Consider the following 18,721-nt stretch of genomic DNA (forward strand, 5'->3'; position numbering starts at 1 on the left):
TGATGACAAACTCTTCAACATAGGGTATTTTGGAAATTGCCCAACATCTAGGTTCACCTTGAAACATAGGATAATTTGTTCTTTTTTAACAATGTTCATTTTTTCTTAATATTAATCAATAAAAAAAGATACTTTTCATTTTCAAGATTTGAGTTAATCACCTCCAATGATGTCGTAATTTTCTTTTTCCCTCCTACTCTTTATCACTTCACATTTTCTCTAAAATAATAATATTTTTTATATTATCTTTATTTTAAAATTTTTACTTTGTGGGATGACTCTAAAATACTATCTATCCATATCATTTTTTAAAATTACACCTTTATGTGTTGAGTTGTTTAAAGATCACACCACATTATTCATGCCATCATTTTACTAATCTTCTCTCAAAGGCTCACCATTTTAAACTAGGGATGTTTTGAAAATACAGAAAAAACAAAATATCTTAATTTTATTTGATTTGAAAATGCAGAAGAACCAATTTTGTATGATGGATGATTTGAAAATGTAGAACAACCAAAAGAAAGAGCGAATTTAAAGTCAATAATTTCTGTTTTTTATTATATTTTAAGGATATGCAAGTTGCCAATCTCGAAAATGCACATAGAGCGAATTTAATATGATGGAATGATTTGAAAATGCAATACAACCAATAGAAAGAGCCAATTTAAAGCAATAATTTCTTTTTTTTTATTATATTTTAAGGATATGCAAGTTGCCAATCTCGAAAATGCACATGGAGCGAATTTGATAGGGTGGAATGATTTGAAAATGCAATACAACCAATAGAAAGAGCCAATTTAAAGTCAATAATTTCTTTGTTCATTATGTTTTAAGGATATGCAAGTTGCCAATCTCGAAAATGCACATAGAAATCCAAAAATTGTTGCAACGAGCCCACTAATGGCACTAGCAGAGCAAATAACTGTGGTGTTGGGATTGTTGACTGCAGTGGTGGTGCTGCTCCGCCTCATTAGCAGGCGGTGGAAGGGTCATGGCAGAGAAAATAGGAAGGTCCATCTGCCACCTGGATCTACTGGATGGCCGCTCATTGGCGAAACATGGAGTTATTATCGCTCCTTGGTCAGCAGCAATCCATCGAAATTCATGGAAGATCGGAGGAAGAGGTACTAAAATCGCCCACATTTGATGTGATCCGTATTTTCAGCTATCTGTTATATCTTTTTAGAGTGGGAAAATTTTTAAATGGATCGCTGTTTGCAGCCCGTAACAGTAAATGGTTCCACCAAATTTGAAATTTTGGAAGATAAAACATTTAATAATATTTTCGAAAAATAATCAACTGAACAAATAATTAACATTGTTTCAATTTTGTAAATATCAAAGATTCATCTTAAATAAGGATTTAATATGAGCCAAGGAGATTCAAGATCTAAATTTTTCATGTGTAAATTTTTTTATGAGCAAATATTATTTAAGCATTTTGTATAGTTAAATTTTTTTTTCAGTTTTTTTTATTGAGATGAGTAAAATTTCAATTTTGATGACTGGTCATACTAGGCTGTAGAATGGGCCTCTCAGCTCAATGATAAGTTTTAGTGTTCTTTTTCTTTTTAAAAATTGATGAGCCTAAGCAGGGCAGCCCCAATGTTGGGCAGCCACAATGTTAGATGGAAGAACGATCTGTCTATTATTGGGATGCTATCACTAGAATTGTGTGAAGTTCTATTGAGCTTAGATGTCCCTTGGCATACTTTAATTCTTCCAAAGGTGGCTCCAATCCTCAACCTCTCTCTATAAAATTTGTTGAATGGAATAACGATCTGTCCATTATTGGGATGCTATCACTAGAATTGTGTGAAGTTCTATCAAGCTTGGATGTCCCTTGGCATACTTTAATTCTTTCAAAGGTGGTTCCTTTAATTCTTTCAAAGGGTTCCAATCCTCATCCTCTCTTTATAGAATTTGATTTGTCCATTATTGGGATACTATCACTAGAATTGTGTGAAATTCTATTGAGCTTGGATGTCCGCTAGCATACTTTAATTCTTCTTAAAATGGCTCCAATCCTCAACCTCTTTATAAAAGTAGCTCCAATCCTCAATCACTCCATATAAAATTCATAAGTGGCTCCAATCCTCAATTTAATCTTGTAAATTCAAGTATTTAATAGGTATATCAGAGATTAAGTTTAATCTTATGTAAATTGTAAATTCAAGTATTTAATGCATATGGAGCAAAATTCACACTTAAATTTGCCACAAAACTTATTAGTTGCACCGAATCTGAAGTTTATATAAGAAGCAAAGTTCAAATTTAAGTTTTCCGGAAGCCTTGTGAAATACAAGGAAATACTCAAAGCAAAGCAATCTGCATACTTTTGTTAATTGAATTTTGTTTTTCTGGATTTCTCTTATTAGTTGATCAATTTTATTGATGCATGAAATGGTGAAAACTACAGGTATAATTCGGCCATTTTCAAAACTCATATATTTGGGGAAGAGTTGATCATGTCAGCAGATCCCCACTTCAATAAATATGCCATGCAGAACGACGGGAGGATATTTCAATCCAAATTTCCGAAGTTCCTCACAAATTTAACAGGCAACTACGCGTTTTTCGCAGTGCATGGCGAACTCCAGAGAAAGCTCCATGGATTGATGGTGAATATGCTAAGGCCTGAGAGGCTCAGAGCTGATTTCATGGATGAGATACTGTGTCTATTTGACTCCACTATCAATAGATGGGCAGACATGCAAGAAATTTTTCTGCAGAATGAGACTTCCCAGGCATGGTTACACTCAGAATGATTGATTGACTTTCTAAAGTGCTTCTAGTTCTTCATATTTTGATTTCATCTGACAAATCTTTATTTCTTGGTTGGTTGTAGATGGTTCTCAACTTGATAGCTAAGCAATTGCTGAGTTTATCTCCCTCCAAAGGGACTGCTGAAATTCAGAAGCTGTTTGTTGAATTTATCAGAGCAATCGTTGCTATTCCTCTCAAGATTCCTGGTACCACGCACGCAAAGGGACTCAAGGTTGCATAAATCTCTGTCTGTTTTGCAAGGTTATATAAATCTTAATTTTTACAGTATTCAAAATGTGGAAATGTATGTTACCTAATTTAATTGGGTTTTTGTTTTCAAGTTAGTTATCATGTTTTTATTGAGCAGAAGATAAATTATACATAAAATATGGTCCCCAATAATATGTCAAAGTTTCTTTCCATGGGTATTGTGAGATAATAAATATTTTGAGCGAGTTTGAGTGTTATTAGTCCCTGCCATCTGGCAATGGCCAGGGACTATAGTAATCGAAATGTGCTGCTATAGCATTAGTTTAAGGTGCTATGTTATTAATTTAAGCTGATTATTGGGGGGTAACCAAAGTTTTTAAATGCAATGTTGTTTGCCATTGCCGGAGTAACCAAAGTTTTTAAATGCAACCTTGTTTGCCATCTTATTTGGCCTCTTCCCGAGGCGGAAGAGGCTGGACCATAGGTTTGTTTTGTTTTACCCGGTTCATTATTAATGGCTGTCAAACAGTTGATATTAATGCTAACATTAGTTTGAGCATTTGTTTGCAGGTTGGCAAAGTTTGAGCGTTTGTTTGCAGGTTGGCATTTTAGTTTGAGCATAGTTTGAGCATTTATTTGCAGGTTGGCAGGTGTAGGTGTGCATGCAGGTGGTGTAGGTGTCCATGCATGGTGCAGGTATTCTTTTGCTGCCCTCCCTTCCTGGTTTCCTCTTTCTGCTGCCCTCCCTTTTTGGAATCCAAAGGCTCAGTTCCGATTCAGGTCAAGTCCAAGCTATTAACAAGCAAGTAGGGCCAGTGCAGGGAAGGGCTAACAGTCAGGGAAGGGCTGACAGTCAGGGAAGGGCTGACAATCAGGGTGGTACCATACTTCGCAAGGATCCTACCTTTTGGCTTTTCTTGTGGGCAATGGTATGGGCATATTTGGGTGGGTGGTTTTCTCCGGCTTGTGGATTGGCATGGGTTCAAGGTGATTTGCCAGGTCTTCCCTGGCTTGCGGTATAAGGAGGGGTCTAAGGAAGGGTGATAAAGGGGGAAATCTATCTCTGAAGTAAGGAAGGAGGCTCTGGAAGGAGGAGGATCAGGGAGGTTAGACTGTTAGACAGCCAACAGGGCATCCTTGGCACCATGGGCTGCTTGAGGAGGTGGGCCGGAAGAAGAAATGAACCGGCACTGGAAGAAGCTAGTTTGTATCTACTCTGAGACTCTCTGAACAGGCAATGGAGCTGACTATGTATCTCATAGTAACAACATAGGGAAGAGCTGACTGTCAGGGAAGTTAGACTGTTAAATAGCCAACAAGGCATCCCTGGCACCATGGGCGAATAATACATTGACAAAATCCTAGCTAAGGGCAGGATAAGGGGAAGGAGAAGGGAAGGTAAATCATCCAACAAACAGGATAGGGATGCTTATGGTGCTGGTGTCCTCCTCTATCTAGTTTGCTCTCCTCGCTGGTCCGGGGAGATCTCGCTGGTGCCTACCCCCACCCCCTGGTAACTCTGGACAGGAAAGAAACCAATTCCTTGTTGGCCTCTTCCAGATTCGTCGGTAGGGGGCCCAGAGTCATCCCCTCATGTGGGATGCTCTGTGAAATACTGGTGCAAGCAATTAATGCCTTTGTAAGGCCTCCATTGCGAAACAGTATCAACTGATCGAGTTGAGTTGAGGCAACACCTTGAGCTGATTACTTTGCAAATCAGTGCCAGTGACCTTAATTCAGAAGTGCATTCATAATAACATTGTTTTCCTCTCTCATTGATATAACCTAGCATCTAGGAGTCGCACTTTCTCAGCATCTAGTTCACACTTATTGCTATTAAGAGAACAGTGCTTGATTTATACTTTGCTTGGATAACAAATAATTCTAATGGAGTGAATTGTGTGTATTAGCTAATTTCATTGATGTGTGGATAGTTCTCTGCAATGAACTATGTATATTCAATTCTCTAAGGTCTGGTGAAAGAAATCTTCAAATCTGATCTCATTGATATAACCTAGCATGCAAGAGTGGCACTTTCTCAGCATCTAGTTCACATTTAATCATTGATATAACCTAGCATGCAGGAGTGGCACTTTCTCAGCATCTAGTTCACATTTAATCATTGATATAACCTAGCATGCAGGAGTGGCACTTTCTCAGCATCTAGTTCACATTTATTGCTATAATGAGACTCGTGAGTTGAAGCAACACCTTGAGGTTCGTATTCTAGCTCAAAAATATGTTACATTTTGTTGTAGTTCTTTTTTGGAAACATCGTTATAAGTGATTATTAGCTGTATAGAGTTTTGGATGACTCATACTTATTTCATGTTATGTTCAGGCCGCTCTTTCAAAAGAATCAGTGCCAGTGACCTTAATTCAAAAGTGCATTCATAATAACATTGTTTTCCTCTCTCACCAACAATGCTTACAATTTTAATACCAATTTTGCTCGTAATACCAACTCAATGCTCCTTGCAAAATCAACTCAACGCTGCTTGTAATACTTCTACCAAAAAGTTGCAACCAACTTTGTTTGCACTATCAAAACGATGCAATGCCAATGCAATATCAATGCTGCAATGTATATCAATGTTGGAGCATTTGTAGGTAGATTAAAGCTGGAACCATTCATTGATATAACCTAGCATGCAGGAGTGGCACTTTCTCAACATCTAGTTCACACTTATTGCTATAATGAGACTCGTGAGTTGAGGCAACACCTTGAGGTTCGTATTCTAGCTCAAAAATATGTTGCATTTTGTTGTAGTTCTTTTCTGGAAACATCGTTATAAGTGACAATGGTAATGCAACATTACAAATTAATGCACATATTGAACTAATTTTACAAAGTCTACAAAGTCAAGTTGTATACGCAGAATCTGTGCCCTTTCCAAATGTTGCTTCAAATCTAGATTCTGTAGCTTCATTTACACTTTACACATTTATATTTTTCTCGAAGATCTGAATTTTCTATTGGTGTTTTATGGATATCTCTCAAAATTACAAAGTGATGATTACTTTGCAAAGTTAACTATTTAGAACTCCAGCATCCTTTTTCTTGAACTTGTTTTTACATTTGGTTTTTTTCTTGAACTTGTTTTTACATTTGGTGTTTTACGGATGTCTCTCAAAATTTCAAAATGATGATTACTTTGCAAGGTTACTTTGCACGGTAGATTAAAGCTGGAACCGTTCATTAATATAACCTAGCACATTCTCTGTTTCACAATTAATTTGTTTTGCAACTCTAAATCTTCAAATCATTACAAACAATAAGCCTCTGTTTCAAATGACATTCTCTGTTTCAATATCTAATTTATATATGATCACATTCTAACTATGACTTCATAATACGATTTATAGAAATCTCCTTGGATCCTCAAACGATAAGAATACCTGGAGACAATACTTCCTCGTGAGGAAATACAAAGAAAATTTATATGCCTAAGAAAATTGTTTAAACATTATCCTGTTTAGTCAACCTTCAATCGATTGGGGATAACCATAAAGGCGTTCTCTGCAAAAGCGTTTCCAATAAAAAAAAGTTTCTGCAATCCCAACGCATTCATAGCTTATAAACTTAGATGCAACCATAATTTCCCTTTGAAAAATACTCTGGGCTTAGATGTTCATTATGCTTTGGTTTTATATTGAGGCCTCTGTCATGCAGTTTCAAGCATTATAGCCTAGCATACTTTTAGATATGCCCATTGCCACATAAAAGCACAGTTAGTTCACATGTCTTGTCACACAAGACTATAATCATGTCTTTTATTTGCTTTTCAGTGTTGGGCAGCAACTGAATCTCTGAAATACAACAATGATATGGAAAAATCTATTGGAATCTGCCTAAGTGTATACACACTCTCCTCAATCATTGTGCTCTTTCCAATCCTCTCATGTGGGATGCTCTGTGAAATACTGGTGCGAGCAATTAATGCCTTTGTAAGGCCTCCATTGCGAAACAGTATCAGCTGATCGCGCTGAGTTGAGGCAACACCTTGAGCTGACTACTTTGCAAGCTTAACTGTTTAGAACTCCAGCATCCTTGATGATTACTTTGCAAGGTTACTTTGCAAGGTAGATTAAAGCTGGAACCGTTCATTGATATAACTTAGCACATTCTCTATTTCACAATTAATTTGTTCTGCAACTCTAAATCTTCAGATGATTACAAACAATAAGCCTATGTTTCAAATGACATTCTATGTTTCAATATCTGATTTATATATGATCACATTCTAACTATGACTTCATAATACGACTTATAGAAAATTGTTTAAACATTATCCCGTTCAGTCAACCTTCAATCGATTGGGGATAACCATAAAGGCGCCTCTGTCATGCAGTTTCAAGCATTATAGCCTAGCATACTTTTAGATATGCCCATTTCCACATAAAAACATTTATCTGTATCTCTGGAAGCAATAGTTAGTTCACATGTCCTGTCACAATCACCCACGAAAAGCTGCCTAAGTGTATACACACTCTCCTCAATCATTGTGCTCTTTCCAATCCTCTCATGTGGGATGCTCTATGAAATAATGGTGCAAGCAATTAATGCCTTTGTAAGGCCTCCATTGCGAAGCAGTATCAGCTGATCGAGCTGAGTTGAGGCAACACTTTGAGCTGATTACTTTGCAAGGTTAACTATTTAGAACGCCAGCATCCTTTTTCTTGAACTTGTTTTTACATTTGGTGTTTTTCTTGAACTTGTTTTTACATTTGGAGTCTTATGGATATCTCTCAAAATTACAAAGTGATGATTACTTTGCAAGGTAGATTAAAGCTGGAACCGTTCATTGATATAACCTAGCACATTCTCTATTTCACAATTAATTTGTTCTGCAACTCTAAATCTTCAGATGATTACAAACAATAAGCCTCTGTTTCAAATGACATTCTCTATTTCAATATCTGATTTATATATGATCACATTCTAACTATGACTTCATAATACGCCTTATAGAAAATTGTTTAAACATTATCCCGTTCAGTCCACCTTCAATCGATTGGGGATAACCATAAAGGCGCCTCTGTCATGCAGTGTCAAGCATTATAGCCTAGCATACTTTTAGATATGCCCATTGCCACAGAAAAGCATTTATCAGAGTTCAGTGTAAAGCTAATCCCACCCTTTCCATTCTTATTGTACTCGATGAAGTGCCAACTGGTTACCAAGGAGGTGAACCTACTCAATTCAGGGACTTGCTGCCTCGCAGCGTCCCTTGTTTGTAATGTAGTCACTCGAGAAACAGAGCTAAAAATTCAATAAATCTGGTCATAATTCTATAATTTGAGAGTTACCCTCATTGATCACTTTAGAAAATCCTTCACGAGCTTCACATGGATTTCGTATTCTAAAGCATAAAATTTTGTGGCATTATTATTATATGTACCTAGATGTCTGACATAAATTCAAAGTATTTCACCTATCTCATTTCTGAAGGCTCTTTTGATGTTCAAATTATTTCACCAATCTTATTTCAATGCATATATCGAGGCACCATCAAAATTTAATTTGATGAAATTATAGGGTGGAGGAAACCATTCTTTTAGGATATTTCCAAATAGATTTATGGGACATTTAGTCAAGAACACATTATTGGGTTGGAGCTTGAGGGCTTTCAATATTATAGCTTCTTGTTCATTACAAAAACAGTCTTCATTATACCAAGGGGAAATGAGGATTGTTTCTTTTATTTCTAACAATATCTTATCCTAGATTATATCTATCACAAGTGAAGAGGTATTTAAAGATTCTTCTATTTCTTTCCTTCTAGATTTCCTAGAGTAGAAATCTTGAGGAAAGTTTCCATGCTCTATTGAAAATTAGAATGTTCTCAAATTGGTTATGGTTTTAGGTAAGCTAGTTGGATTTCTGTCTATTTTTCTTAAGATAATTTTTCTCTTGTTCCAAAGGTTGCTTGCAAACAAACTAGTACAAAGAAGATGGTTTGTAGATTACTCCTTCATGCAATAGACATGACAATATGTTGATCCTTAGAAACTACCTTTGATTAAGTTATGCTAGATTAGAAATTTTCCTTTTATTGACAACCATAAAAAAAGAGACATTCAACCACCATTAATCAATCTTGTTATCTAGTATTGCTGTGTGTTTGTTGTTTTCACTTCTGTTTTGCATCTTAATTATGTTTTATTAGTTGTCATAAAGTATTTCTTCTCAAGAAGTTCTCACGGTTTTAGCACTTTAAATTAACATTCAATTTACTATTGGCGTAACCAATTCTAATTCAGTTTTAACATATGATCATTTTAGATCATAACCAGGCCTAACGATGATAGAAATTCCACCAAACTATAACACCCCCTCCCAAACCTACCCAAAGTAACCATGCAAACCAGGGTAACATGAGGAGAGATGCCACTACAATCAAATTCGACCTCCTATGTCACCTTAAGGAAGTGGAATCGACAAAACATGACATATAATCATCCAACATCATCAATAGACCCCTCAGGAGACAAGTCAGCCACTCAGACAACCTATCCCTGGGTCCCACTACTATTCTACAGGTCTTAGCTCTCAATCACTCTCATGATATGGGCAAGGGAGCGACCAACAACTCAAAGCTTCTCTCATAGGCTTTCCTGCCAGTCACTGTGGTCCAAAAATTCCAGTTCTCTACCAGTGACTCCAGGATTTGAGCCACTTTTCTATCTCATAATCCTCACCTCTGCCCAAAACTTGTTGTAACTTTTAGAAATCATTAAAAACATGATAACCATGTTCATCAATTAAAATCACCCTCAGGGCTAGGCTTGAGAATCTCCAACCGAGATTGACATTCTATCAAACACTTGGCATCAACACAACCTATAGGTCTAGGATACAAGACAGGGTATAAATGACTGAAACAACTTATGAAACATCATCAAAAGGATCACCTCCTTCTCCATTATGCTACTAGATCATCAATTAGGTCTTGCATCCATCCATTTAATCGTCACAAGTAAATACATGAAATAACCATGGCATAAACCAGTCACATAACCATGCTTATAACTAGCATTAAACCATGTAAATATCATAGATATGAAAACCATTAAATTCACATATAAAACAATGAAAAATTAAGAGAACTTAGATTTTATTAATCATAGGCAAATCCAACTAGGTTCGTGACTTCCACGTACCACCCAAACATAGACATGGCTGAACCAAATTTCTCTTTCAACCAGTCAACCTCATGCCATATTCCAAGCATGAATGTGGGATCTCATAGGACAACCAATCCAAGAACAACCAAGGGAATCCAGAGGTTAAACGACCTCCACCCTCACCAAATTGTGATCACACCAAAATCGGTGCTCCAATCACCACTGATCACAACTTGGAATGTCGTCTGGAATCCATCACTTTCCTTGAGGAATTTTCCATCTCCTTGTCTCTCAGGCTTTATCGCAATCCAAATCTAGATCACTAGGCCCTAAACCAAGATTTATCCATCAAGCTTTACCGTGTATCCCACCAAAATCAATCAAGGGATTCCTAAGCCTTTGGGAATGAACCTTGAGACAACCTCCGCCCTGGATTTTGAAATTCATCCAGCAAACCAAAGCTCAAAAACTGAAATAAACATCCCAACATACCATGGCATCTGGAAAAAATCTAGGCTAGGTTGAAAACCATTGTCATAACCTAGCAAGACCATGCCATCGATAGCAAGAGAATCATACACCAACATTCAAAGCCATGCATGTACAAACCAGTTGGAAATCACACATACAAAAGTTTACCTGCAAGTGTTCCTTCTAAAGCTGCATGATCTTGCTTTCCTTTTCACTATCATTTCTTGCTTTCCCTTTTCTGTGTGCTCCAAGAAAACTCTAAGTGACCAAGAGAGTGAGAGAGAGAGAGAATAATGGGAGAGCTCCAAACTTGAACTTGAAAAAAGCCATGAACTGATCCTCATAAGCCTTTTTATGCATGAGGCCTCTCATTTCTTCATTTTCCTTTATTTTCCTTTAATTTTGTCCTCACATGCAACCTATGACCTTTTTCCTTCCTTTCCCCTAATTTCCTTTATTTCATAAATAAATGTGCCAAAAATTCAATTTTTCCTTTTAATGCCTTTGCCTTAGCCTTTGCCAATTTTCCTTAGGCAAGAACACACATCCAATGATGCCCACTAGGATATCTTTGCCCAATATTCAACTTGGAATACGTGTCCCTTAACCATGGTCTTATGTTTACTTTATTTACTTTTATTACATGAACTTTTCACTAGGGTTGTTCCACAAACACATCATGAACATGTAATCTACAATTCATAATTACACATCTGAACATAGCGATCTCATACTTATCTAAGAATTCTCAAGAAGGTTTGATGTCCTCTCACAATAGGTGCATTATCATCTATTAGTTCATATATTCATTAACCATTCATTTACTAATCAAAACATGATGAGATCCATAACTAAATTTTTTGATAAACCATGCTTATAACCATCATATAACAAAAATAATAACAATGATAGAACAACCATTAAAGCCACATAATAAAAGTTATAAATACTCATGAAATACAAGAGTAAAAGAGCTCTTATTAACATATGAAAAATCCAACCAAGTCATGGACTTCCACGTACCACCCAACCATAGATTGGGCTGAACCAAATCTTTCTTTTAGCCAATCACCCCTGTGCCATATCCCAAGCATGAATATGGGACTCACAACAAAAATACCATGCCTCTCAAGCGTTACCACATATCCTGTCAAATCGGTCCAAGATTTCTAGGCCCGAAGTAAGCACCTATACAACCAAGATTTTATAGTATATCCTGTCATTACGGGTCAAGGGATTCCTAGACCTAATCAAGAAACATACACTACCAGGCTTTATTGAAATCTTGTCATATACCAACCAAGGGATCACTAGGCCCTAAATAAGCATGGATGCCTATGGATTTCTTCACCTACCCGATGAGGAATTTCCCTGTCTCCACCCTCAGAATTTCTTGCATATCCTGCCATATAACAGTCAAGGATTTCTAGGCCTTTGGGAATTTTCCTAAGACCACCTCACTCAGTTTCGAAACCATCTGGCAATCTAGATTAACCAAGTAAAAGAACCCCATCACACCATGTCTATCCAAAAAAACCCATGCCAATGATAGTAAGAGAACTAAATACACACATGCATGTACCATGCATGCCAAAAATAGTAAGGAAATCATACATGCAACTCGATACATGCAAGTAATCCTGTTGTAGCCACTTGGTCCAACTCTTCCTTGCTTGATCTTTACTTCTCTTTTCCTTCTTGTCCTTCCTTTGCCTTCCTTTCTCTAATTCTAGAGTGCTCCAATAATGCTCTAAGTGTACAAGACTATGAGAGAGAGAAAATAGAGAGAGAGCTCCAAAACTGAATGGAAAAACGGTTATGAATTGATCCTCAGAAGCCTTTTTTTATCAATGAGGCCCCTATTTTCTTCAATTTCTATTATTTTCCTTCATTTTCCTCCTCACATGCAACCTGTGACCTTCCACCTTCCTTTTCTCTTAATTTCCATTATTTTCATAGATAAATGTCAAATAATGCCTCTTTGCCTTTGCCAATTTTCCCTTAGCCATAATAAACCAAATGAACACCCACTAGGATGTTTTGCCCAACATTCAGCTTGTAATGCATGTCCCACGACCTTGGTCTCATTTTCCTTTATTAGCATTATTACGTGGATTTTTAACCGGGGTTGTTACATTCATCAATGGATTTCCTTAGTCTTACCAAGACTAAAAAGAGTATGAGCCAAAAAATATAGATGAAACCATAAGAAAGTATAACTATTGTTATGAATAGTCAAAACATAGAGAAGAACAACAAAATTCTTGGAAGAGGAAAGATAAAGATGTTATGAATGAAAGGAATTCAATATTTTAGCATCATAAATCTGATGTAAAGAGTTCAAATAAGAGCTTTTTGGCAATAAGTAAGCTTCAACGGAACTATCTTATGAAAAGTTAGGTGGAGCCAACAACAAATGTGGAAGGAAAGATAGGGGAATCAGAAAAGGTGGCCTTTAAAATGTTGGGCCTGGAGAAGAGCACTTACTTTGGGACTACCCCCATAAAGAAGAGGACATCAAGAGAAAGGTGTACCAAGTAAAAGAGGCTAATAGAGTCAATGAAGTAGTATGAGCAATGCCTAAGATTCATGTGGCCTTGAATAATAGACAAGAAGATTATCAAGCATTTGTGGTTGAATTAGAAGGTACAATTTCTCATTGTCCTATTTTCATATTGATTGATTTTAGAGACAACCTTAGCTATATTGCACCTCAAGTTGTTGATGCATGTGTTTTTAAATAAGTAAGCATAAGAAATCATGGCTAGTTCAACTAGTTACATGAAGAAAGAGAAAGGTAATTGAAATGGTGGAAGCATGCCCAATTGATATGAATGGGTATCAAACACTAGTAACTTTGGATATATTGCCTTTAGGATCATATGATGTTTTGATTGGCATGGATTAGTTAGAGGCATGTTAGGTTAATTTGGATTTCTATCATAAGACATCGGGAGGTGTGGATAAGAATGGTTAGCCCATAACTCTAAAAGGCATAGCCAGACTTGTAACTATAAGAGAAGTATTGGTAATGCAACTGAAGAAATGTTATAGAACAGGATGTTAGTTGTATTCCATAAATGTATTGGAATCAATAGGTAATACAAAAGAAAAGCTTGAAGACTTCAAAGTGTTGCAATAATTTTAAGATGTATATTCAAAAGAAATATTGGGACTGTTTCCTAAAAGAGATATAGATTTATCCATATATCTTATGCCAGTATTAATACCAATGTCCAAAGTACCTTAAAGGATGAATACTCCTGAATGGATAGACTTAAAGATTTAGTTGAAGGAAATGTTGGATAAAGGGTATATCAAACCCAATGTATCTCCTTAAAGAGCACCAACTTTATTTGTGAAAAACAAAGATGATACTCTTAGGTTATGTATAGATTACAGGTATCTAAACAAAGTAACCATTAAGAAAAAGTATCCTCTATCCAATATTGATGATTTGTTTGAACGAATAAGAGGAGCTATAGTGTTTTCCAAGATAGACTTAAGGTTAGGGTATCACCAAGTTCGAATCAAAGATGAAGATTTTTATCACCAAAAAATGATCACCTAGTCATTTCTAACTAGGTGGATCGAAATACACCATGTAGGATTAATTTTATCATAGAAAAATAACTTTCACCATGAGAAATAATTTAATAAACCATTTTTATTAAATTATTTCTGATTAAAATTTAAAAACCCTATGAGAATAATTGAATAAATCATTATTTATTTAATTTTATGTAAGAATAATTATTAAATCATTATTTGATAATAATTCTTTGTCACATTTGACCTTGGAATAATTAAATAAATCTCTTATTATTCTTTAAGTCTATTTTTGGAATAATTGTTAAATCACTATTTAATAATTATTTCAATTTCACACCTTTTTTAATCCTAGTGAAATAATTAATAAATTATTTTATTTGTTAATTATTTCTAAAAAAGCTATTTGACCATTTTGAATATCTTTTCCTTCTCCAAAAAAAATAATAAAATATTCCTAACGGTTAGATCTTGATTTGGTCAATATTATTTTATTATTCTCCATTTTCGAGATCAACCCAATACTTTCTTATAAATAATAAGGGTTTCCATTCATTTTTCACCATGATCATTATCATTTTCATCATTATCGTCTTCTCACATTTGATCTCCCACTTGAGTTCTAATATTTGTTTTGTGTCTTTCACACATTGAGAGAGAGAATCGATTGCTAAAGCACAAGGACATCAAAGTATCCATCCCACGGAGGGTGATTTGTAGACCCATGTTGTAGATCCCCTTTACCAAGTGTTATCAATAAAGATTTATTCATTTTAAAAGTCTTTCCATTTTGGGTTATTACATTGGATATCTATTGTTGTTTTCTATTTTGGATCGCATATATATTTTTAACGCAGGGTTTTCTCATTTTATTATTGCAAATTTGAAGCGTAAACAACCACATAATGTTGTTAGGGTCACTTTTGACCATCAACTTACTGAAGTGTTTTTGGTACACCTTCCAAGAAATTTCAAACTAACAAAGACATTCATAAAACATATTTCCAAACTAGATATGGGAATCAGGAGTTTGTGGTGGTTCCTTTTGGGTTAACTAAGGCATGAACTACATTCGTGTGTTTGATGAACAACATCCTCAGTAAGTATTTAGAATTTTTTTTTTTGTTTTCATTGATGATATCTTTATTTACTCAAAGACAAAAGAAGAGCATGAGAAGAATATTCGAACCTTGCATGAGATGAGAGAAAACAAGGTATATTCCAAGTTTAGAAAGTATGATTTCCACCATAAATAAATCCATTATTTGCAACATGTAATTTAAGGGAAAGGCTTTTTTATGGATCTTGTTAAGATAAAGGACATCATATATTGGCATGCTTAAATAAATGTCACAAAAGTTACATCATTCATGGGACTTGTTGGTTATTACCAGACATTTATCAAAGGATTCTCTCAAATTGTTCATCCAGTTACTTCATTTCAAATAAAGGGGGTGAAGCTTTTTGGTCGAAGGAATGTGAAGAAAATTTTCTACAGCTAAAATACTTACTTACCAATGCACTTTTATTAAGAATAATGGACCCAAGAAAAAAATCCTTAGTATGCATTGATGCTTGCAAGGAAGGAATTAGTGGAGTTCTCATGTAAGATGGGTATGTGATATGTTATGAATCCCTAAAATTGAATAATCATGAGAGGAATTATGTGACTCATGGTTTAGAGTTAGATTCCATTGTTCATGCACTCAAAATGTGATTACATTATCTACTTGGGAGTATATTTATTTTGATTTTAGATCAAGGTGGATCGAAGTATTTATTTGACTAGCCTTGCTTGAATTCTAGGAAAGTTAGGTTTTGTAAACACACCCCCCTAACCTCAAAATCCAACCAGAGTTAGAAGGAGAGGTTACTCTATTGACCCAACTCCCAAATGTAGAACGATGGGAACGAGATCTATTTTTATTTACTTTTTCCAATGTTCTCAAAACTCTAAATGGATAACATTGTTGTGTTCATCTTGTCGAGATGATTCCAATGATATATTTCATCTCAATCCAATCTACGATAGAGATTTATGGCCCTTTACATATAGAAATATTCCACCCTGCCACATCATAATGACATCCATGTGGCAGCCCCACAGTAGCCCACGAGGTAGGGATGTATCTACTCTATCACTATGGACAGGTCCATGGGGCAAGCACATGGCCCAAGAAAGTTTGGGGTCAGCCCCCTTCCTTGCTGCAACATAAGTTTTTTTTCCAAAGTGAGGCTCGATTCCCAAACTCTGACCTAGGTCAAGTTTGGCCTAATTCCCTTTGGCATGACATACACATTTGGTTGGGGCAGGTCAAACCCACAACTTGTTTGACTACACAACCCCTCCCAACCTCTGACCTGCAAGTAACAACTGTTGCGTTGGCTTGTTGTGGGTCAGAGAAAAGCCCACTAGAGGTCTAGCCCTTTTGGCCAACCGCTCGACCTCCAACCTAGTCTTCTTGCTAACAAAGTAATTTAATTTGAATTTGAATTTTTACCAGTATCCTGCACTTTAACAGTGCTTCTATTTTTCTATCTTTATGATCTTTTCAAGCATTTTTCCCAGCACATGATGGCCAACAAATTCATAGGAATTGATGAACAAACTTGAGAAACAATCAAGTATAAACATGATAGTAAATCAATAGCATTTTTCAAGTGCATTTTCTTCCAAAAATACAGAGAATTGCAATAACTCATTATGGAGCAAATAAAACCTATTCTATTGGCTCAACAACCAGATCACCTAAGTAAATATGTAAAAAGGACTCAAAATTTCACACATGTCTAATAAAAAATGTGACTGCAAGGGATGACAACAAGGCCTCCTTCCCTTCAATTATGAATGAACCATTTAGCATGCAATAAGTCTACTAAAACTAATACAGTAATTCAAGCATGTAAACAACACAATATTACCAACCATTCCACAATGATCATTGATACTACCGAGAAGTCACTTCTACTAGTGTAACCCAACAACATCATAGTGAAATAATTTTTACATCCAAATGTTAGTGTAGGACCATTCATCTCATGAAATCATGCATTCACATCCTCGTCTAACTTGTAATCATCAATTTACATACAGTAAACATGCACAATGTTGGTAAGAGCCTGTAATAAACAAAATCATATCACTACAATAAGAAAATAATTTCCATGCTAGTTCCATAGCTAATACAACTACATGTTGTTCCAATACCTTTAAAATAGGGACAACATTAGATTGTTCAATCATGTAGCCAATGAAATCATAAACTATGCCATCAATAAACATCATTTCAAACCAACAACGTAAGTGTGTGTGTGTGTGTGTGTGTATTCATTATATTATGAGAATATGAGAAACACTTATCTCAAAAACTAATGGGAAAATGAGTCTAGGAAAATGACTCTCCACCCAACCATAGATAATGGTAGCCAAGTATCACTTGCAACTATCACCCGAGAGCTAGATTCTAGAGGTTGAGGGATCTTTTACTTCATGTTATGTAACCAACTAACAAAATAGAAGAAAATATAGATCAACAACTTCAAAATCATCCACTTCAAGGGGGAAACCTCCTTTACATTACACAAATGAACAGTTCTTGGATGATACAAATGACAAAACCTCCTTTCTATATATAGGAGTCTAAGGGGTCACAATATAATCAAAGCTGACATAGAAATAATAACACAAGGGCACAACAATAAAATAGTGGGCTTCTATGGGGCACAATAATAACAATATGGGGAAAATAGGGGCACAACAATAACAATAAGGGCTACAATGACAATAGTAATGGGGGGAATCTCTAGTATTATAGGGACCTAACATGCCCCTCTCCTTCAAAAAATTGTTTTCCTCAATGCTTGAGTAGTTCTGGATGCTTTTGTATAAAATTCTCACCCTCCCATGTGGAATTTTCAATGGGTAACTTCTTCCACTTGATGAGATACTCCGAAATTGATCGATTTCGTAGCTATCGAGTTCTTGTTTCTGTGACTGCTTCAAGTTTCAATATGATTTTTCCTTCCTTGTCAAGTTCTGGCAATATTATTTGAATTAGGAGTTTTTCACCCATAACCTTATTTAAGCATGAAACATGGAAAACTGGGTGCACTTAGGAAGCTGCAGGATTCTCCAATTTGTATGCCATAGTACCAATCTTTGGCAACACCTTGTACGAACCATAATACTTTGGTGATAATTTATTATCCTTCTTAGCTTGCTTGATGGACATTCGTTCATATGGTTGTAGCCGTAGGAATACCTAGACACCTACATCAAAACTTATTTCACTGCAATGTTGACCTTCCTGTTGTTGCATTCTATTATGCGCCAAAGTGAGGTTATCATTTAAGAGTTGGAGAACTTGTTGTTTTTGCTTGATGTGATCTTCCACTGCTTGAACCTTAGTTTTTTCTCTTAAATATGACGTGATGGACGATGCATGATATCCATAAAGTGCCATAAATGGGGTCATTTTTGCTGCACTATGGAAGGAAGTGTTAAACCACCGTTCATCCAGAGGCAACCATTTGACCCATTGTGTCTGTTTATCAGATACAAAGCAACGCAGATATCCTTCCAAACATTTGTTTA

General features: G+C 35.8%; 1 protein-coding gene across 1 annotated transcript in view; it reads left to right on the plus strand.

Moving 5' to 3' along the window:
- The first annotated feature begins 863 nt into the window (after positions 1-863).
- Positions 864-18,721, plus strand: part of LOC149225803 (abietadienol/abietadienal oxidase-like) — a 118,488-nt gene continuing 100,630 nt past the window's right edge. Inside the window, exons 1-3 of the mRNA XM_089375150.1 lie at positions 864-1,127; positions 2,423-2,750; positions 2,852-3,001. Of these exons, the coding sequence (XP_089231276.1) occupies positions 904-1,127; positions 2,423-2,750; positions 2,852-3,001 (702 nt within the window). The 5' untranslated portion in view covers positions 864-903. The remainder of the gene's footprint in view (positions 1,128-2,422; positions 2,751-2,851; positions 3,002-18,721) is intronic.

Source organism: Pinus tabuliformis, chromosome J (assembly GCF_031772625.1).
Source record: "Pinus tabuliformis cultivar Carrire ecotype Pingquan chromosome J, CPIR1, whole genome shotgun sequence".
Lineage (NCBI taxonomy): Eukaryota > Viridiplantae > Streptophyta > Pinopsida > Pinales > Pinaceae > Pinus > Pinus tabuliformis.